This window comes from Protopterus annectens, chromosome 2.part2 (genome assembly GCF_019279795.1).
Source record: "Protopterus annectens isolate FY-2018-M chromosome 2.part2, PAN1.0, whole genome shotgun sequence".
In the NCBI taxonomy this organism is placed as follows: domain Eukaryota; kingdom Metazoa; phylum Chordata; order Ceratodontiformes; family Protopteridae; genus Protopterus; species Protopterus annectens.
Window position 1 is genome coordinate 347,359,541 of NC_056730.1, and position 23,273 is coordinate 347,382,813.

General features: G+C 31.7%; 1 protein-coding gene across 1 annotated transcript in view; it reads right to left on the reverse strand.

The window, feature by feature from the left end:
* COL9A1 (collagen type IX alpha 1 chain) overlaps window positions 1–23,273 on the reverse strand; it is a 655,564-nt gene that overhangs the window by 236,007 nt on the left and 396,284 nt on the right. The window contains exon 14 of the mRNA XM_044063896.1: window positions 2,977–3,030. Within this exon, the coding sequence (XP_043919831.1) occupies window positions 2,977–3,030 (54 nt within the window). The remainder of the gene's footprint in view (window positions 1–2,976; window positions 3,031–23,273) is intronic.

Below are 23,273 nucleotides of genomic sequence, written 5' to 3' on the forward strand. Positions count from 1 at the left end.
GACAAAAAATGCTCTACTATCTGCTGCCATCTCCATCTACTGTAACATCAATCAGGTCCTTATTAATGCTGGTATTTTTGTACATATGACTAAGGCATTTGAGACAGTTAACCTTAATCTTTGGCTCTTCCAGCTTACTAAACTGACCTTTGGCAAAATACAATTAAATAGATCAAAAGTTATCTTGTAAATTGAACATTTCAGGTTCACAATAATAACCATCTTTCCACAATTGGTGCACCTAACATGGGGATCCATCAAGGCTCAGTTTTTAGGCCCCTTACTCTTCTCTTTGTTCTCATTAATCAATATTCTGAATGCTGATGATATTTACCTATTTCAGTCTAATAAAAATCCCATCAGTCTGCAAACCCAGCTTGAAGTGTCCTTCTCCAATCTATGCAAATAGGTTTCAAGTAATAAACTGTTTATAATCCATACAAAAGAAATTAATGTACTATTTTCATCCCCTCATAAATACTCTCAAATACCCAGAATTACTATATCATACAAACAAAAAAAGATCATACTCACTATTATTGAATACAAATAATTAGGTCTTACCCCTCACTGTTCTCTTACCGTGTCCATACACATAGATAATAGTGTGAATACATTTTTCCCCACTGAAGCTATGCTATAGAGTTTTTTAACTTCTGTAGCAAGATGGTCCCTAGCTAAAATATTCTCCTTCCCTACAATGGAATAAACTCTACTTCTCTTGACTCTCCAATCTTCTTACCACACAAAAGGCTACAAACTACCAGCATCTGCAGATTCATTCTCCTTGCCAACTCTGGCATTTGCTACTGCCGTCTTCAATAGACGATAAAGTGGCTCCCTGTAACTGAAAGCTCTACCTATTTACTTATTACTTAAAATATTAAATGAAGGATAGTGGCCCCAATGAAAAGACATCTCCTCAACAGAGAACCAACCTACTTCCTGTGAAATTCCCAACATGGCCACATTTCCCTGTATACCATATCTTTTAAAGCTGTTGTATGTGAAAGGGCTTTTTCAAAACTAGGACCTGCCCTGTGGATCAATCCTCCCCCTCATTTAAGGGTAAAGAAACTCTTGCAGAATTTAAAATAGCTCTTCATGTAAATGCTTTATACATAAAGTTAACAGTTTTGCTACCTATTCTTGCTTTTAGCCATCCTCTTCAGTTAAGCATTATATAACTGATCTGTACAGTGAGACTTTGCTACATATATATGTTGCATAATTACCTGTTTATTTCTTGGTTATTTCCAATGTAATTATGATATATTCAAACTATTACTTAATCTATGTATTTGTGTATAGATTTAGATTGTATATATTTGTACCCCTGTATTTTATTCTTCTTCTGCTGTATTCACCTACCTGGGCCCAGGTTGTGGCTGAAAAGGATTTTTGTACCAGTCTACCTACCCAGTTATCAAATATAAATAACTACAAATAAATAAGTTATGAGTTTAATAAACATGCATGTGTCCCATTAATTGTATAATATTCTTTAGAACTAATATCACATATTGTCATGCTTTGATTAGTAATGGTCTAGTAATTTTTTGTTGCATTTATTATGAATGTGAGGTGATGACTTCAGCTGTTGTCATTGAAAAGGAGGAATCTCTTAGTATATTAAGGGGTTTAATACTAAAGAGATTCTGTGACAAAATATACATAAATGTAAATCTTATAGCAAAATGATTTAGTATATTGGCCATTATGAGTCATTTTTACTGGATGTTGCACCTTATTTAAGACTCTAATATGAATTCCCATTTCCTCTGATTATGATTACAATGCTGTTCAAGTACCTCCCTTATGCTAATAGAACTGGGACTCCTCAGTTTGCTTACAGACTTAATGTGAATGTTGTTAACTAGTCAATTTGTATTTACAACATACAACTGAAAGTATCTTTATTTTATAGATTAAATCACATAATTTGCCACGTTCCTTCAATATCAGTTTGTAACAATGTATTCATTGAGGTTTTAATTTTACAATAAACAAAATGCTGTAATATGATGTGATTTAGCTTAAACTACAAACCCTAAATGTAAGATAAAAAAAAAGTCTCTCTGATGAGACTTGGAATGTCAAAGCAGATCTGCATATCAACATCTCCTGCCATCTTTGAGCTGTTGGTACTTTTAGAATATGTAAAGATATGGAGGGGATAAGATCATTTTTGTGTGAAATCTTTGGAAGGATATTTTATGTGGTTCTCAGGAAGATGGGATTATGCCCTTAATGCTGTGAACATGATTTCAAAATATTACATTTAATCAGAGAGGTCTGCACTGATAGTTTGGAAGAAAAACTTCCTCTTGAAGTACCTTGTATTTTCCTTCCATTTCAACGGCCATCGCATTGTTTATTTGAATGCTGACGGTTTTAGGAATGGTATTTTATATGCTGACCTTTCTGTGTAAAATCACTTCCTTTGTACCACTGTGTGTTAATTGCATTTTTGTTGCTAGTTGATTTCAACTTAATGAGCAACACATGAGATAGCAAGCAAGATACTATGTTAATTTAACTCAGGAATATTCAGTGTTGAACATTAAAACTAACAAAAATAAATAAACATGTATTTAAAAGTTGTATTTTAGCAACTATGACAGAAACAGTTAAAAACAGATTAAGCACTAATGAGGAGCACATTACAAAATAGTTATTTCTACTTTTTTCCCCCAAAGTTTGAATGTGGCTGAAATGAAAGCTGATGGAATTCTTTCAGTTCATTGCTACAAAATAGATCTACTTCCTTTGGGATACTCATATTTTTTGTAATATGCACATAACAATGCCCCCTGGTAATGCTGGGATATAATACATGCACAGATATACTCCTGGTAATAAATGTATAACAATGTCTCAGATAATAAATGCACATACAGGTGTGTCCCAAGATTCCAGGTAAGGTATGCTTATATAATATACAGGAAAAATAATAAATAAATAAATAAAACTTACCAAAGGTCCCAGCAGGCCCAATTCTCCAGGAAGACCAGGAGGTCCTGGAAGTCCCTAGAAATTAACAAAAAAAAAAGAAGATTGACATCTCTGCAATGGCAGTGTCTTATTGATTGACAAAGTTGTACTCAAATACTTCAGAATAATGCTACCTATACTATAAACATGTCTACACCATCAAAAATGTAAAATAGTTAAATGAAAATAAGTCCATAATCCCTTCACTGCTTTTAAAAGAGGCATTCATAAGTAAAACAAAATCAGTTTGAATGACAAATCTCACATCAGTGACTTATTATTTACACATTCTTGTATAAAAGGGTTAGACTGTTGTCTTTAACACTGAAATTAAAAAAAAAAACACTTTAATCGATATTGTGAGCTCTTACTCTGTGGTTTATAAAGTTTAAAGGAAGCAACTAATCAGCAATACTGCCCATTTAAACTGCATGCCTTTATTACCCTACTGATGGATGAAAATTGAATGCTTGAGCTTAAATTGCTCAAGGTTCATCTTGCTGATAATTAGAGCTCCACCACAGGAAATCACTATTGGCAAGTTGTGCTGGAAGTGATTCTCTTTTTGGGGAAATTTCACCTTTTTGCGAGTTGATGCAACTGTGGAGTTGTTAAGTATATATGTTCATGGTGGGGGGTTGGCTTGGCCCAATAACAGGGGGTGCCTGCGGGAACACTTTAAAAAGTGTTTTTTGGCTTTTTTTTTGTGAATGCAGTTCTGTGATTCTGATCTTTGGTGCATTCGCATTGTTCCACTCGTAGTGGAACATATCACCCTAATATCGACATGAAAAATTAACTATTAGGCCTGTCAGATGTGTGCCATGAATGTATAAATAAATGCATGAATGCATAAATGCATAAAAGAATGAATGAGTGAATGACTTTAGCTGTAGAAAAACTAGGACATGAAGTATAGCAAACTGCAATTGTGTGTGTCACAAGTCAAAGTAACATATTAAGCTGTGATGTCACATTAAAATGTTTCCCCTATGAATAATTAAGACATTACCCTTGGAAAGTCATCTGCTCAACTTCAAATGATTGAGAGAATAATTCACCTAATAACCACCTGGACAGGATGAAAGAAGTGTTTTTGCAGGGGGCAAGACCCCTTTCCCTTGCAGCTACATTCCTTTCCATTTTTTTTATATATATATATATATATATATATATATATATATATATATATATACTCTGTTCCCCTTCAAAACATCTAAATATCATAACACTGAATCTCAAAACAAGACCATAACATCAGAAACCCAAAACACTGAAAACTCTTAACATCAAATTTCATAACATTGAAAATGTATAACATTGAGTAGTGTATCATCAAACATGTAAATGTTATAGTTTAACCTGTTATTCTTGTGGTATCAGTAGAAGATGTTTTAGTTTTTATTTATATAGTTATTATTTATATAATGTAGGAATTTATACTATTTATATAGTGTTTATTTTGCCACAGTGTATGTGTTTTTAGGCCATACAGGTAAATGATTTAGACATTATGTGTACATTCTTTATGGTGATCAAGATGCAGTGGGGTTAGGGAATTAATGTTTTTCCACTGTAGTGCGATCTCAGAGTTGGTATATTTAATTTACGGGGGGGAGACCCCCACCACATGGGGGGTGCAGGGGGTCTTGTACCCCTGCAGAAATGTAGTAAAATGTGTGGTTGTTAGTTTGGTGGTGTTATAGGTGGAGGGGATGTTATTTACATGTGCTTTGTAGTTTTCGATGTTCTGATGCAAAGTTTCAGTGTTCTGAGGTTTTGATGTTGTGAGTTTTCAATGTTTTGGGTTTTTGATGTTATGGTCTCAGTACTGTGAGCTTTGATGTTATGAGATTTAAATATTTTAAAGGGAAACCATATACTAACTGTATGTCTGTACAGCAATGGAGAAAAGAGAAACTCCTGAACACAATAGGTAGCATTTTGAAACATGATCCCCTAGTGTCTACATAACAAGGATATGATCTATGAGCAAGTGCATTAGTTCAGGCAATTAGAACCTAATCAAATGGCCCTCAATCACTTATATGGAAACTATGTAAAACAATAGCACAGTACAGAAACCATTTCAAAAGCTGTTTTACAAACCAATTTAATTAATACAAAAATGAATTCTGTACCAAGAATGTAATTCAGATTTTACTAATGTATGCATGGATTTATGTAGTTATCCAAGTATTACTGGAATCATGACAGCAAGCACTCGGCCATAATGCATTCAGTATATATAATAACAAATGCACTTTTCCAGTCTAATGCAAAACAAGCCAGAACTGCAGCGGAACCTGCTCCTTTTGTTCATTAGTTTTCAAAATGGAAAAGCAATCGATCAGTAGATGACTTGATCTACTTACATGCATTTTTCTGGTTTTATTATGGAATGCTCACAGATATATTAAATAATAATGTTATCATGTTAAACAATTTTTCCAGTGTAATCATTTTCTTGGCAAATTGTACAAAACATGTTCAGCACTTGAAACTATAAGTTAGCAAACAGCCTGAGAAAAATCTATTATATCTTTTATTTAATTTCAGCTGTGGCATGTTCTATGACTCCTAAAATACTAAAATATAAGTGGGTTCAGAAACTACCCGGCCCTTCTAAGACTGAATACATATATGTATTTCTCCGAAATGTAAATTCGCTACTGCAGTTTCACAAAAGTGCATTTGTTTGAAAATGCACTTTCGTAAAAAACAAAAACAACAAAACCTAAAAAAAAAACAAAAAACAAAATACACTAAACACTATTATGCAGGGGGGCATGCCTCCTGCACCCCCCACACCTCCCCTACTTTTATTCTCACTCCAAGATCGCACTACAGTGGGGAAAAGAGAATATTCCCTTATCCCCACTGTACCACAATGTCAGCAATAGTTTCCTTAGTTGTACATCAACAGTAAACACTGAGGCACAACTTAGGTTACATGCAAACTGCATGATTTCATGTATTACCTATTTTTTTTTTTTACTTTATTGCGTTTTTCATCACGAAAGTGCATATTCAACAAAATGCACTTTCGCAGAAGTACATCTGCAAATTTACATTTCGTTGAAATGTAAATTAGATGGATCAAAGTAGATCCATATATATATATACATATATATATATATATATATATATATATATATATATATATATGGATCTAGGACACTTGCTCGAAACGCAAGTGTCCAAATCCATATATACCGATCACATTTTAACGAAAGCACTTTAATCGAAAAAGCGCTTCCGTTAAACTGTAGAAAAAAAAACACTAATTAAATGTTTTTGCAGGGCGGCTTTGCCCCCCTGCACCACCCCCCCCACTTAGATATTCTCACTTCAAGGTCGCACTACAGTAGAGTAAAGGAATATTCCCTTACTCGCACCGCAGTGCAACTGGCACACCACTCACACATACCCAAAATTGCTGCTTCGATGAATTTGAGCAAGTGTCTGGGTTCCAGATATATATATATATATATATATATATATATATATATATATATATATATATATATATATATACACACACATGTACAGGTACACTGAAATTAAACAAAGCACTCAAAAACTGACATTTACAAAATTCCATGACAATTTTATGTGTACAAGCAAAACGATATACATGATTTGTTAAAAGAAAGACATTTTTTTTTTTAAAGAATTGTTGTTCACATGAAAGACATTGGTCAGGCTACTATTATACATGCTACCAGTTATATGCCTACTATCAGACATTAAGATTTCTTTTTCTTTCTGTCCCTTTGTCATCATGCATACTAAACATTATGATCTCCTAGTCAGTATGGTCATGATGTACTATCAACAAAAAATTGTTACAATCTCAGACAACATAAATGTAACAAATTACAGTATTTTACTTAAAACCATTCTGATGAAGTTTGATTACGTATAGTCTAACGAACTAAAGTGCTCAATGGAAAAGAAATGGACCGATCACACTTATAAGTTTGGCTGATCGCTAAATTACTTTTTAAGAACTGAACTGTTTGATTTGACTGCACTCCTCTGCTTGCTACATGTTGAAGAAATAAAACTGTATTTTAAAAGGAATCCACGGCCTCAGGTTGGTTCTTCCTCAACTGGAAGTTTTGAAGTTCTTAAATGTAAAAGTAATATCTGCCATCCAATAAAAATGTTTATGACCCTAGATTTTAAGTGTCATTTGGCCAAGTTCTGTGTTTTGTATCACAGTGTGTTTGGCCAACATCTGACTAGTCAACTACTTTGGCTCAAGTAACCAGATACTCAACAGATGTGCAAGGTCTCAGAATTCTCTGGGTAGGGGAACGTTCCCTTTCACTGCTTTTATGTGATCTTGGAGTTAGTACATACAAATAGCAGGGAGTGTGCGGGGCACAGACGGGCTTCCCTCCCTGCAAAAAAAAACAATATTTTTTAATGTTTTTAATGTGTTTAGTTTTGCATGCTCAACCATTGTTTTTTGGTATATGCATAGTAGTGATCAACATTCACATTATGGAGGTACTGTGGTCTGCATTTTGCATGCTGACTTTGACATTGACTTTCGTTCTGTCAATGACATACCCCATTTGGGCATATATGTCACTACATCTCCCCTTCACATCTGCAAAGTCACTGCTTCAGGTGTCTTTTATCCTCAACTCTTTTTACTCCCTGCATAATACTACCTGATAATAAATCAGCAACCTTTTCCATTAAAGTAAGCAGAAAGTACATAAATGGTTAGTTGATAGTGTTTAAAAATAAAGAAAGTGCTAGTGTTTAAAAATAAAGAAAGTGTGTAGTAACTTTAAGTTCTGTTAAATTTCGCTACAATAAAAGCAAAAGGCCTGTCGTCTTCTAAGTCTTCTAGTTGCCTGAAGCACAATGGGACATATCCTGTCAGCTGAAACAGGTAAAGAAACCGATCCCATGTTAAATTCACAATGCATTTTATATATGAAGAACAAATGAAAGCTAAAATAAGAAATGAAATGAGTATAAGTGTTGTATTGTAAGAAAAAAGAAAGGTAAATAAACTTGCAAAGTTCAAATTTGACAGGCTGATGAAAGATAAGGATTGCATTCTATTTAAAAGGTGACTGGGCTACATAATAATATTTCATTCTGAATGGGCTTGTCAGTGTTATGATGTAGGGGCAGTCTTTTTTGAGACAGGTCAACGATTAAAGAAAGATAAACAGGAGGGGTGGAACCTGAATGGAAAACTGAAAGCGGAAGAGTTTTAGAGCTCCATAAAACTAGTAAAATAAAACAGGAAAAATATATATTTTTTTCAAAGTAAATATCAAAAACTTATAGATAAGGGACTAAACTACAGAATCAGTAACTTTGGTGGATTTTCACAAATATTTTCCTGTCAAAAAGCTTGGAGATTTATTCAGTTACTGAAAATGAGCAACTCAAGGAATTCTCACTCTGATGCAACCTTAAAAAAATAACTACAACAGATGACATCTACCCTACAAGAACTGACTTTGAAGATGGACGATTTTAAAGAAAATCTAGAAAATCTCAAAATCAACTGTCAAAAACAGACTGATACTCTTAAGGAAATATTACAGCAACAACAGATAAAAATAACAAACATGGAGACTTCACTAAATGACACTGAAGGGAGACTTAAAGAAGAAGCACAATAAGAATTGCTTCTTAAACAAAACTCTTGGCTGCTTACAAAGTAGCTGATTAAGAAAATAGGGAAAGGAGAATTAACATAAGGATTTTCAGGCTACCTGAAAACACAGAAGGTGAGGACATTATCTCCTTTTTATCAACCTGAATCGGGGGGGGGGGGAGTGGCATAATGGTTAAGGTGTTTACCTTACAAACACAAAATGCAAGGTTTGATTCTCACTTGGGGTAATTGGCTAAGCTTAAAATGGCCCACAAGGGCAGTTAGCCTAGCACTAAATTATGAACCTATGGATCCCTGTTTTTTTAAACGTAAAAGAAGGTCTCTCCTTTGGTGTTGAAAGGGCGCACAGAGCTCTGGGGAAACCTGCTTCCAACTCAACAAATACACCTCCTAGATCAATAGTTCTAAAATTCCTTTCAATTTGGATAGGGAACTAATCTTAAAAACTGCCTGGAGGAAAGCTCCTTTAAAATATAATCAGAACCTGATAAGGTTTGACAATGACTATTCTACTAGAATAATAGAGCAAAGGAAGAGTTTGACCAATGATAACATTTCTAAAACAGAATATTAAGGCACAACTTGCATATCCAGCTAAGATAAAAATATTATATGCCAACGAGATGAAGATCTTCAATGACTTAGAAGAAGCTTCTTCATTATTAAAAACAACAGCATGATTTCTTTACCAGAAGATATGGAATGGATGTCACCTACTCTTAAAAGAACAAAAGAAACAAGTGCTTGGACTGATGTCAAAAAAGAAAAACAAAAGACTGAATCTAAAATTGCTGTTCCAACCAAATCTCTCAAAGCAACAACTATGATTTGAACTGCTACCAGTATCTGTTTAAAATGTGTATGTATTCTTTGTCTGTTTTCTCAAAGCAAAAAATAATTCAATCAACTAAGAAACTCTAATGTTCAACCCTAAAAATAGATCATTCAAGTGAATTCTCACAAATATAGGTATGTTAAGTGGGGTACTTTGTTTTCTTAGAATGGGGATTATGTATTACTCAAACTATATGCACTAATAATATATAATAATTATATTTCCTTTCTTGTGGGTTTTTTTGACCTAGAAAGAAAAAAATAATAATAATAAATATGTTCTTAATTGATAGCCTGTTGCTTACAAATAACTAAATAATTAGTTAAATTTATCTAATTATAAGCAGGCAAGTTACATATTTTCAACTCTCTAACTTAACATTTATTCATAAATACTATTGTGCCTTCTATTTTATTAAATAAGCATCACCACCTTTATTTACTTGCTTAGCTTGAAATTTTGTTGATAATATTTGCAGTTATTGCATCCTTAATTATATGAATTGGGATATGTCTGCCAGTATGTTTGGGTGGGTGGCATCTGCATGTGTATAGAAACACCTTTGAAATTGTTAGACCAGTGTTGCAGGTTTTTTGATTAGATAAATTGGATGTATGCTCTGTGAGTGAAGATATGCCTGTCAGCTTTATGGGGTTAAGTTCCTGTTAGTGCTGAAAGGTCTGCAACTACATCGCGCTTGAAAGCAGATATATGGCTAGTTGTATTGTAGATATTGATGTTTTCGCTGCCTTCAACAGGAAGGAGGGAAGAGAAATAATAATATATGTTAGTATTACTGTGTTCTCTTGGCTTGCTGAAAGATGCTTCCATGTATGCTGGGTTATGGGATGAGTTTCGAGATGGAAAATTGCATCTTGTATTTATTTGCTTCCTCTGGCTGATAAGATACTCCCCTGTCAATTTTGAGTTTATTACAAAAAAAGAAGGGAATAAATACACAGATCTTTGAGAGAGATGAAGCTTTTAGCAGTTAGTGTGTCTCATGAACTCATTAAGCAGTCTCTCAAAACCTTCTAGCAAAAGTGCACTCTGGTGAGGTTTCCATGCCAACAGGAAACAATGACTTAAATCTCTGGAAGCTCTGTGAACCTCCGAGGTGAATCTTAGCACATAGCTGTTAAGGAAAAATAAATAAATAAGCTACGATGTTTAGGTTTATTTCTGACATATAGTTATCTTTGAATGATACATATAACATATCTTATTTCATTAGACCTCATTCATATATTACTGGCGTAAGTTTTGAGGGGAAAAAATCATCATCTATAGCACAAGGTACAAATCGCTCTTACAAAGGCACTAAGCTACCCAGACAAAAGGTGATACAGTGTACATATATAAACTAAGTAATCTAAGCTAGTAACGTCTGTAGTCTGAAATCATTTAACCATTTTGAGTTACACAAAGCTTGCTCAGGAAACTGCATAATGTACTGTTTTCCCTTTAACTCTGTATATTACATAGGCATATATGAAAACATGGATCTCTTTTGGACTGAAGGTTTTTACTTTGAGCAGCACATTTATTTATTTATTTATTTATTTATTTATTTATTTATTCCTATAGCAACTTTGGACAAATATGGTGTTGGATTTCAGAAGTATTGTACATTTTCTTGTAGGCATCTATACTTATTGTCATTTCCCAAATGCCACATGAGCTCTGCTCTCTAACATTCCTTGCCCATCTGAATATTATTCTCTAAAATAAACATAGCCATTTATGCAAACTCTCTTGGCATCTGATTGACCATATAAACTTGAGATCATTAATTTTAACTTAAAACAGTCAAACTTTTCATAGGTATTACCTAATTAGCTTAGACAAGGAATTTGATAAAAAGATGGTTACACGGTTAATCTTCTTTTAGAAAGAATATAAATATTAGTATTATTATTGAAAAAAAGCATAATGAAGAACTCAATAAAGTATATTATAATAACATCTGAAGAACATAATATAAACAACAATAAGAGAAGATAACCATGATGATGGATTGTTGTCTAATGTTTGTACTTAAAGACTGTGACACCAGGAGAGTTTGTTGCATTTGATTTATAAAAAAAAACAAAGTATACTGTTATTGCTACAGAAGGAAACTTTTAGTTATGCCTGCTTAGTGAGATATCTCACAATTTAAACATGCTGAGTAATGTTTCATGCATACAAAACATTCTATAAGGTTTACTTGTAACGTAAATAAGTAGGAATGGCAAAGTGGTTTCACCAATCTAAACTTATTCATTTGTTACAGTATTACAAGATTTATAAACAGACTAATACACAATAAAGTACAACATATAAAGCAAAATGTCTGAAATTTCTTGGATATAAATTGATGGGCTGTCAATTTTATCTTTTGAAGTGAAGTTCTCTAATGTATAAACCAGTAGGTATATATGATATCTAAGCAGGAATTTATGAAAGTGTAATGTAGATAAAATAATATAAATGTAAGCAAGTGCATGGTGCTTGAGGGAAACTGGTTTATAGTATCTCTCCAGAGTAACCTCATTAGAAACAAACTTATATGTTATTATGTCACTCTGGTTAATATCTCCACAGATATGGAAATATAGTTTATATTCATGATATGAATACAACAAAAACTTTAACATGTCAAGCTTGTCTATAAAATATAAATACTGAATACTAAATGGAAGAGACCACATGTAAAGCTAATTATTATACTATTACAAAAGTTGGATATAATATAATAATTGATTTGAATAAAAATAATAAAAAGAAACAGACACATACTTAAGCATCAGTTGAATGTAAAATATATGTTTGAGAATTCTTAAAGGCAACTATCTATCAGATATTTTCTAGTGTAATAAAATTTGATAATACCACTAAAGTAGAATACCTTGATACATAAAATAATTCAGAATTATAAATTTATTTTACAAAATTGTCTCCATACAATAAGTTCAGTTTATGGAGCTCAGTTGATTTTGATAGTTAAAGGTATGCATGACAATCTAATAGATTTATTTGTATCTATTAGATTAGGAATGACTTTCATTCCATGTCTAGACTGGAACTTAGATAAACGAATAGTTGTTATTTTAACCTTATTATTACATAAGAGTATTTTTTTAAAGCTTGACCAAAATATTATCTCACTTGTATTCATATAACAAATAAAACAGATAATCTCTTCTAAAATCTTATGCACAAACAAAAATCTTATTGTTATCAGAGGTATCTGTTTAATAGTTATTAAAAATGTATTTTATTCTAACAATAAATTAAAATAGATTTAACTTTAGTATCCTTAACTACCAACAGCTTAAACAATTCAAGCAAAAGATCAACGTTATTGAAATATTTAACAGTTAATAAAGCACAAGTGTCTTTCTCCAAGAAATGTATTGTAAAATAAATGACAATTTTAAATGGAACCCTAAGGATTATATTATCTTAGCACAATCCTCCTATAAGACAAAGACAAAAGGAGTATCAATTCTCTGGAAAAAGAATATAGTCATCCCAGAAATAACTTATAAATATGAAGACAAAGAAGGCCTCTTATCATTTGTAATAGTTATGTTTAATAGAATATTGACTCTAGCAAATCTCTACTGGTTCCCAGGTATTGGGATAGGAATGGTCAAAAGACACTTAGATGTTATTTCCAATAATTATAAAGGTAATTTACTAATGGGAGGAGAATTCAACTGTATCCTAGATGCTTCTAAAACTACCAACAAGAGTCCTTTTCATACAACTTCTATTTCAAAATCATTAAAAAATGAACTGAATTGTTTCATTTAATAGATACATTTAATTCGAAAGAAGACAAATCTTTATTCTTTTCCCATCAAGATCACAGATTTAGAACACAAACTAGAATTGCTAATATTTGTTGCTCAAGATTTACAAACTAAAATTATCAATTTCTCAATCGCGCCATGCCCTTTCTCAGACCATGACTCTCTGATTTTGAAACCACTAATCTTCAAATCTAGAATACCATCATATATCACAAAAATTAAAGAGTTCAAACCCTGGTTGTTGTCAGAACTACTATTTTTTTCTAGAAATTAATTATACATCAAAAGTCAATAAAATCACGGTATGGGACTCATTAAAAGCTTATATGTTTGGTAAAACCCTTAGTTGGTACAAAAACAAAGTTAGAGAGTCAGATTCTGAATTATTAGATTTACAAACCAAACTTTCATCAGTTAAATTAGAAAAAAACAAAGTTGTCAAGAAACCAAAAAGAAAACAGAGGAACTAAATAAAAAATATAATGAAATTCTAATACACAAAACAACTCTAGCCTTAGAAAATTTAAAAGTAAACTCATTAGCCACTTCCCCCAAATATTTACATAATTTATCCACAAGCATTAAAATACAATCCAAAGCAAACAATATTAATACTATTTACCTTGAAAAAAAAGGGAAGAAAGTATCAGATATAGGAGACATTCTTGATGCATTCAGATATCATTACAAAGAACATTTTAAAAAAGAAAATTTAGATACTGATCAATTGAAGCTGGATATAAATCTCATTAATATAACAAGAAATTCCAATAAAATTAAAATTAGACTTACAAAAACCTATCTCCTATAAAGAAATTATAGATAAAATAAAAGAAGGTAAAACTAACAAAGCACCAGGAATAGATGGTATAATTATGGAATTATATAAACTTTTCCCCTCTACAATAATTTTTCTTTTTCATAAAACCTTATTAGAAATACAATCAGAAGCAACTATACCACCCTCTTGAAAATATTCTTTAATCGAAAAAAAAAAACAAGTAAAGGCAGAACAACCAAATGTGACGGGTAATCCAAACTGATGTAAAACAAGCAAAATAAACCAAGACACAAATGTCCACAAGAAGAGTTTATTCACCACAAGCTTTCAAGTCAAAGACTCTTTATCAAGTACAAAAAACTCCAGTTAAAAGCATACATTATATACTCAAGCCAGCCATTTAAATTATACTAATTAAATAATTAAGCAGATATCTGACACACCCTTACAAATATAAGAATTTTAAAACTACATATAAAAATACATATAAATATATATATATATATATATATATATATATTAAGAAAACATCCATATAAACATCTAAACATAGAAACTCTTGAACTTTAAAATGGTTTTAATACTGTTAACTTTATTAAGCCCTGGTGGTATATCAGCCATAAAAAAATGTATCCATTTATATTCTGCTCTCTCTGTTAAGTTAACAATATCTCCATCCCTTTTATTCGTATACACTCTTTGAAGTATCCTAAATTTAAAAGTATGCGCATCCCCATGTTCTATAATATATTTACAAAGGGCATTGCTCTCAATTTTCCTATGAATTTCTGACAAATGAGATGCAATTCTTTCTTTAAACTTGCAGTTAGTCTTCCCTATGTAAAAACACAGGCATTTTACACAATTCAGTAAATAAGCTAAATTTTCACTATTACATGTTCTGAATGTCCTAAAAATAAACTTTTTATTCAAAATAGGATTAATAAATTCCACTTCTGTATTAATATATTTACAATATATACAATTAAAGCAGGGAACCATGCTTTTAGTTTTTAGTTGAGTTAATACGTTCCATCTTCATGTCTTTATAACATAGCAGTTGTTTTAAATTCTTCTCTTTCTTAAAGATAAAATGGTTGTTCATCTGCAATTTTCTTAATATTACTATCAGACTGTAGAATAGTCCAATTTTGCCTAATTATAGATTGTATTTGTTTAGAATGTCTATTATATTTCATTATACATCCCACATTCCTTGTTTTACTTACAATATCTGTATTATGCTCAGGACCTGAACAGTTCTTTCCACATAAATATGGTTTAGATTTAGTATTGCACTCTAATTGGAGATATTCAGTTCTCTTTAATAAATCAATATTATAACCTCTGAGTGCAAAATAATTTGTCAAAGCTGTAATTTCAGTTCTAAACCCATCTTCTGTTGTATTAAGTTGACTAGTTCTCAGTAATTGACATTTTACCACTCCCTTATAAACATACCTAGGATGCATACTGTTATTATGTACATACCTATTAGTTTGTACATCCGTTCTATAAATAGACATATGTATAATACCATCCATTTTAAATAGTCGAACATCCAAAAAATTGATTTCATTCATCAAACACATATGAAAACATAAAAAGTCAGTAGTATAATACCGTTGCTGTAGAAATACATCAAGATCAGATGTAGTCCCTGCCCATAACAGCATGACATCAACCAACTGCTTATAAAATATTAATCTATTATTTATAAAACTATTTGCCTCAGTATTATAAATATAGAGATCTTCCCATCTAGCTAATACAATGTTTGCATAGCTATTTGCTACTGGTGTCCCGATAGCCACACCTAATATTTGGTGATAAATTTCACCATTAAACATAAAAACATTATTACCAAGAACTAAATCAAGAAGAGAACAAATGAGTGATATTTTACTAGATGTTAAACTACCATACTTCACCAAAAATTCTCTCACATATTGTATGCCTATATCATTAGGAATAACTGTGAAGAGAGACTTGATGTCCATTGTGACAAAATAAACTTCCATAAGGTTTTTACCAATCATAAATTCCCCCAGAGCATCCAAAAAATCACCTGTATCTTTTATAAAACTTTTACTATACTGTAACAAAGGTTTAAGTTGCTCATCCAGATATTTAGAAAGAGCCGTTGTGGCCCATTGTCCTCCTGAGACTATAGGCCTCATAGGAGGTTTTGATAAATTCTTATGAATTTTTGGCAAACCGTATATGACAGGGCACACTGGATGCTCAATGTATAGAAAATGATACTGTTCAGGTGTGATAGCCAGTTGTATAAGATGGTCATAAAGTTCAGTCTTAACTCTATAAATAATATTACTGAGTCCTACATTATTAATGATTTGAAAAGTTTGCACATCACTTAAAAACTCCAACATTAACTGTTTATACTGGTCACTACTCATAACTACTGTTTTGCCCCCTTTATCAGCCGGTTTAATTGCTATGTCATTTCTAGTACAGAGCTGTATCAGGGCATTCCTTTCTGCTCTATCACGATAACTAAATTTATCAGGTCTACCCTTACTAAACAGATCATATATATCATTCTCACACATCTTGAGGAATGCAGTGATAGTTACTGAACTCGGTATAAATGTGCTGTTCGTTTTAAATCAGAACAATTAGAAGCATCATTAAACAACAGTTTCAAATCTAACTTTCTAGCAAACATACATAGTTCAGTCAAACAATCATTTACTAGGCCATTTACACATGGAATAAATAATAAACCTTTGTCTAGTAATTGTAGTTCAGATGTATCAAACTCAATACTAGACAAGTTGACCACAGTATGTCCTACTAAGTTCTCTTGCTTCTGGTGGTCAGCCCTACCTAAGTATTGCTCCCAGATCTTTCTGTGTCTGTTGTACATTCTTCTTAGGAGTTTCTCTCAAGTTCCCTCGATCTCTCCCCTTCAATTGTACTTGTACTGGCAGTTGTAGCTATAGTTTTGCGCTCAAATTCAGTAAAAAAGCTTCCGCATTTGTTGGGTTATTGTTGTTTTCCCTGCCATTCGCCACAGCAATATCACACAAACTTACAGGAATTTCAGTATATTCAGAAGTCATATTGAACGAATCTAATGCTGAAACAGCCTCACCTACCGATGACATTTTCAAGTGCAGGAGCTTCTACCGTAGTTCTTATGGCAGATACACTTTGATTCTCAATACAGTTTGGTTGCATGCTAACAGAAAATGCACTTTTATTAAAAGGAAAACAATCATTTTGAGTTCTTTCTCTTGGCCAGGAGAAAATCCAGCCATTTTTAAATCATTAATATCCCTAATAAGCTTATGCTTTTTAGCAGATATGAGAGTGTTCTCAAAATCTTTAAGCTTGTCCAGGATTATCTGATAGTTATGGGTGAGACTTGCAAATTCTTCACACACAACCAATTCATTTTCCATAAAGTCAATCTGAACCCCAAGACAATATTCTATTTTGTGAAAAAAATGTTCATTAACACCATATACTGAATACTCATTTGTAAATTCAGCTGCTGCCATTTGCTAAGAAGTTCTGGGTATATATTACCATAAGTAGGCATCTTGGTGATTCTCAGTCCTCTAGTTATTATCCCCATCTCTATATAAGCAGAGAAAGACAATCTCTGCCACTGTCTTTTATATTTCTTCACAGTCACCTCTAGTTCATGCATTTTCTGAAGACATTACTCTCTCTTCATGTTGTTGGTCAAGGGAGTATTTACAGGTGTTCTAGAGGTTGAAATCAATGATAAAAGAGGATTCTCACCCACCATCAGAAAGTCTTTCATTATAGATCCACTCATGTTCAGCACAAATAGTAGCAGAAGCAGCAAAATCAGTAGTAATAGGCTGGCAAATTAAGGGAGGACGTGTTGTTTTACCCAAAAAAGATAAAACCAAAATAAACAAGTAAAGGCAGAACAACCAAATGTGTCAGGTAATCCAAACTGAGGTAAAGCAAGCAAAATAAACCAAGGCAGGAACATCCACAAGAAGAGTTTATTCACCACAAGCTTTCAAGTCAAAGACTCTTTTTCAAGTACAAAAAACTCCAGTTAAAAGCACACATTATATACACTCAAGCCAGCCAATTAAATCATACTAATTAAATAATTAAGCAGATATCTGACACACCCTTACAAATATAAGAAATTTAAAACCACATATAAAAAATAAATACATATAAAAATATACATAGTAAGAAAACATTCATAAAAACATATAAACATAGGAACTCTTGAACTTTAAAATGGATTTAATACTGTTAATTTTATTAAGCCATGGTAGTACATCAGCCCTAAAAAATGTATCCATTTATATTCGGCTCTCTCTGTTAACAATATCTCCACCCCTTTTATTCGTATATACTCTTTGGAGTATCCTAAATTTAAAAGTATGTGCTTTCCCATGTTCTATAATATGTCTACAAAGGGCATTGCTCTCAATTTTCCTATGAATTTCTGACATATGAGATGCAATTCTTTCTTTAAATGTGCAGTTATTCTTCCCTATGTAAAAACAGGGGCATTTTACACAATTCGCTAAATAAACTAAATTTTCACTATTACATGTTCCAAATGTCCTAAAAATAAACTTTTTATTCGAAATAGGATTAATAAATTCCACTTCTGTATTAATATAATTACAATTAAAGCAGGGAACAGTGCTTCACTCATTTTGTTCTCTTCTTGATTTAGTTCTTGGTAATAATGTTTTTATGTTTAATGGTGAAATTTATCACCAAATATTAGGTGTGGCTCTGGGGACGCCAGTATCAAATAGCTATGCAAACATTGTATTAGCTAGATGGGAAGACCTCTATATGTATAATGCTGAGACAATATTTTTTAAATAATGGATTAATATTTTATAAGCAGTTCATTGATGATTTCATGCTGTTATGGGCAGGGACTAGATCCGATCTTGATGTATTTGTACAGCAACTGCATTGTACTACTGACTTTTTACATTTTGATATGTGTTGTTCAATGAATTAAATCAATTTTTTGGATGTTCGACTATTTGAAATGGATGGTATTCTACATCCATTTATAGAAAGGATGTACAAACTAATAGGTATGTACATAATAATAGTATGCATCCTAGGTATGTTTATAACAAAGTAGTAAAAAGTCAATTACTGAGAGCTAGTCAACTTAATACAACAGAAAATGGGTTTAGATCTGAAATTACAGCTATGACAAATGATTTTGCACTCAGAGGTTATAATAATGATTTATTAAAGAAAACAACTGAATATGTCCAATTAGAGTGCAATACTACAGCTAAACCGTATTTATGTGGAAAGAACTGTTCAGGTCCTGAGATTAATACAGATTTAGTAAGTAAAACAAGGAATGTGGGATATATAATGAAATATAATAGATATTCTAAACAAATGCAATCTATAATTAGGCAAAATTGGATAATTCTACATTCTGATAGTAATATTAAGAAAATAGCAGGTGAACAGCCATCTTTTATCTTTAAGAAACAGAACATTTTAAAACAATTGCTATGTTATAAAGATATGAAGATGGAACAGAGTAATTAAAATAAAAACTAAAAGCACTGTTCCCTGCTTTAATTGTATATATTGTAATTATATTAATACAGAAGTGGAATTTATTAATCCTATTACAAATAAATAGTTTATTTTTAGGACATTCGGAACATGTAATAGTGAAAATGTAGTTTATTTAGTGAATTGTGTAAAATGCCTGTGTTTTTACATAGGGAAGACTAACTGCAAGTTTAAAGAAAGAGCTGCATCTCATTTGTTAGAAATTCATAGGAAATTTGAGAGAAATGCCCTTTGTAAACATATTATATAACATAGGGATGCACATACTTTTAAATTTAGGATACTCCAAAGAGTTTATACAAATAAAAGGGGTGGAGATTTTGTTAACTTAACAGAGAGAGCTGAATATAAATGGATAATTTCTTTTAGGGCTGATATACCACCAGGGAAAGTTAGCAGAACTATTTATAGTTCAAGAGTTCCTGTGTTTAGATGTTTATATGAATGTTTTCTTACTATATAATTTTATATGTATTTTTTATATGTGGTTTTAAAATTCTTATATTTGTAAGGGTGTGTCAGATATCTACTTAATTATTTAATTAGTATAATTTAATTGGCTGGCTTGAGTATATAATGTGTGCTTTTAACTGGAGTTTTTTATACTTGAAAAAGAGTCTTTGACTTGAAAGCTTGTGGTGAATAATCTCTTCTTGTGGACATTCATGTCTTGGTTTATTTTGCTTTGTTAATATTCTTTAATCACTCCAATCTTAAAAGATAATAAAACATTGAATCTCTGTACCTCAAATAGACCTATTTCACTATTAAATAATGATTATAAGATATTTATGTCACTATTAACCAACAGAATGAAAATGCCACTTTTCAAAACAATAATGATCAAACTGGATTTATATATAATAGGCATACACATGACAATATTAAAAGAATAATCACACTTATAGATTATGTAAATAAAGAAAATAAAGCATTCATAACTGGATTAGAGATAGAGAAAGCCTTTGAGTCCCTAAAATGGGATTACCTATTTAAAATTCTGGCATTATTTGAATTTCCCCTCTGTTTTATTCACCTCTTAAAAATATATATACATAAATAATTTAGCTTATATTACATTAGGGCCTTTCAACTCGGAATCCATCTATATAACAAAAGGTATTAAACAAGGTTGTCCTCTGTCACCAATTCTATTTGCTTTGTCCATTGAAATACTTGCAGAATCTATATGTAACAATCTAAAAATAAAGGTTGTGTATGTTTATGACCAATATAATTCTAAAGTAATGCTCTTTGACGATAATATATTACTAACTTTATCAAATTCTAAAGAATCTTTAGAGAAGCTGGAAACAGTAATAGAGAAATGTTATATGATTTCAGACCTTCACTTTAACAAATCAAAATCAATTTTTTTTAATTTTTAAATAAGAAAAAGGAATTACAAGTCAAAGAAAAACATATCATAGGAGAACAAGACTCTACTCTAAAATATCTAGGGATCATGCTGTGCAAAAATATAAATGAATTAGTCTCAATAAACTGCAAAAATGTAATCAGCACAATTAAAAGCTATGTGGAAAAATGGAATAAAATAATGTTAAACTTTGAAGATATACTGCGATTAATAAAAATGGTCTTACTTCCTAAAATTTTGTATGTAGCATTGGCAATACAATTGCTTCCTGAAAGATGTCTTCTTAAAGAAATAAACTCTTGCCTACTAAAATTTTTATGGTACCCCAAAAGAAATAGAATAGCCCTAACATATTTCATTGGACCATGGAAACAAGGAGGACTGAACTTTCCAGATATTTAATCATATATAAAAGCATCCATATCCAAAACTGTTATAGACTGGATAAACCCTAATTATACGCCTAACTGGAAAGAATTATTAACAATTATATCAATAAACGAGTTCAATTTACTAAAAAGAAATTCAATATCAGATAAAACTAATAAACCTTGGTACATATTAAGTATTAGCATGCAATATAACATAAATCCAACTAAAACACATTTAATTAATCATTATATTAATTCCTTTAGAAAACGTATTAATGTAAATATGGATTTAAAACTGTGGATTGTCCTTTAAACCCCATTCATCATAACAAAGAATTATCCTTACAAAATACATAGAGAAACAATTACTTCTTGGGAACAAAATGGATTTATATGTTAGTTTCAATGTATTAAAAAATTGAAGGTTTTAGACTCACAAATGATACAAACTACTTACAGCATTTCATCACAGGATTTGTTAACACTACAAAGTATTCTGATGCAGTCCCATGACTTATGCAGAATAATCAATAATTCATCCTTTAAAAATACACCAAATCTTATAAATTGCTTACATGGATTTTATATATAACAACTATTATAAGGGAAATAGTTTTTCAAGCTTATACAAATTTTATTTTTATTTTATTTCATTTATTTAACATTTGTTGACCGGGAAAGTCCGACTAGGTTCCACAGATCCTGTTTTCAGCAGAGGCCCGGGGAGAAATGCTCCAGAAGCATGTCTTTAGAATGTGGGAGGAAACGGGAGTACCCGGAGGAAACCCACGCGAACGCAAGGAGAACAGGCAAACTTCACACAGAAGGCACCCCAGCCGAGAATCGAACCGGAGAACCTCTTGCTGTGAGGCGACAGTATTAACCGCTGCACCACTGCGCCGCCCAACAAAGAACTAATAATCTATAAAACAACACCCAAAACATCACATTGGCAGTTTATAACAAAAGGACTATCACTACAGTTAACAGAAGAAATTAAATGAAGTATTTTATTATCAGTAAATCACATATCTATTACACAATATTGGAAAACATTTAATTGGAAATACTTACACAGAGCATTCCTAACCCCAGATAAAATTAATAAAATTAGCTCCTCCACAAATGGAATATGTTGAATATGTGAGGAGGTATGTAGACTGGAATCACATTTTTCATGACTGTAGTAAAATTAAATCATATTGGAATGGGATTAACTACTTTTTACAAGCTTTATTCATTGAATCTTTTAACTTAACTAAAGTTTTAATTCTTTTAAATGTGAATGAAGGTCCTCACTTGAATAAAGCAAATATGTATGTGTTATGGACAATACTTGCAATTGCAAGAAAATGTATAACCAGAAGATGGATTTCAAACACATCACTGACTCTAGAAGAATTCTATACTCTATTGAAGACTACAGCAATGATGGAATTCAAAATCAAAGAACTAAGGATTTATCCTAGGTCACTGGTCCACAATCCATGAAAGAAAGTTCTCTTTGTTGGACACTTTGCCATAATTAACAGATATACTCTGATAACCAAAATGCTAATTTGATTTTGTAACAATGTATATTAACTACAACTAAAAGGTCAGGCTGATGTAAATATTGTATATAGTTATTTTGATGTTATATTTAAATATTATGGACATGTTATAATGTTATTTGAAAATAAAAAAAGAAAGATAAACAGGATATTAAAACTTAATTGTATTAATTTATTAATCACACCCATGTACCCCATCACCAATATGTTTGGAGACAGGTTCTAAATATGTAAATCCCTACATTGTCTGCTGGGTTGCAGATTGGCTATCCAATAAATTCCAAGTGGTGAAAGTTGCTAGCTCCCTTTCTGA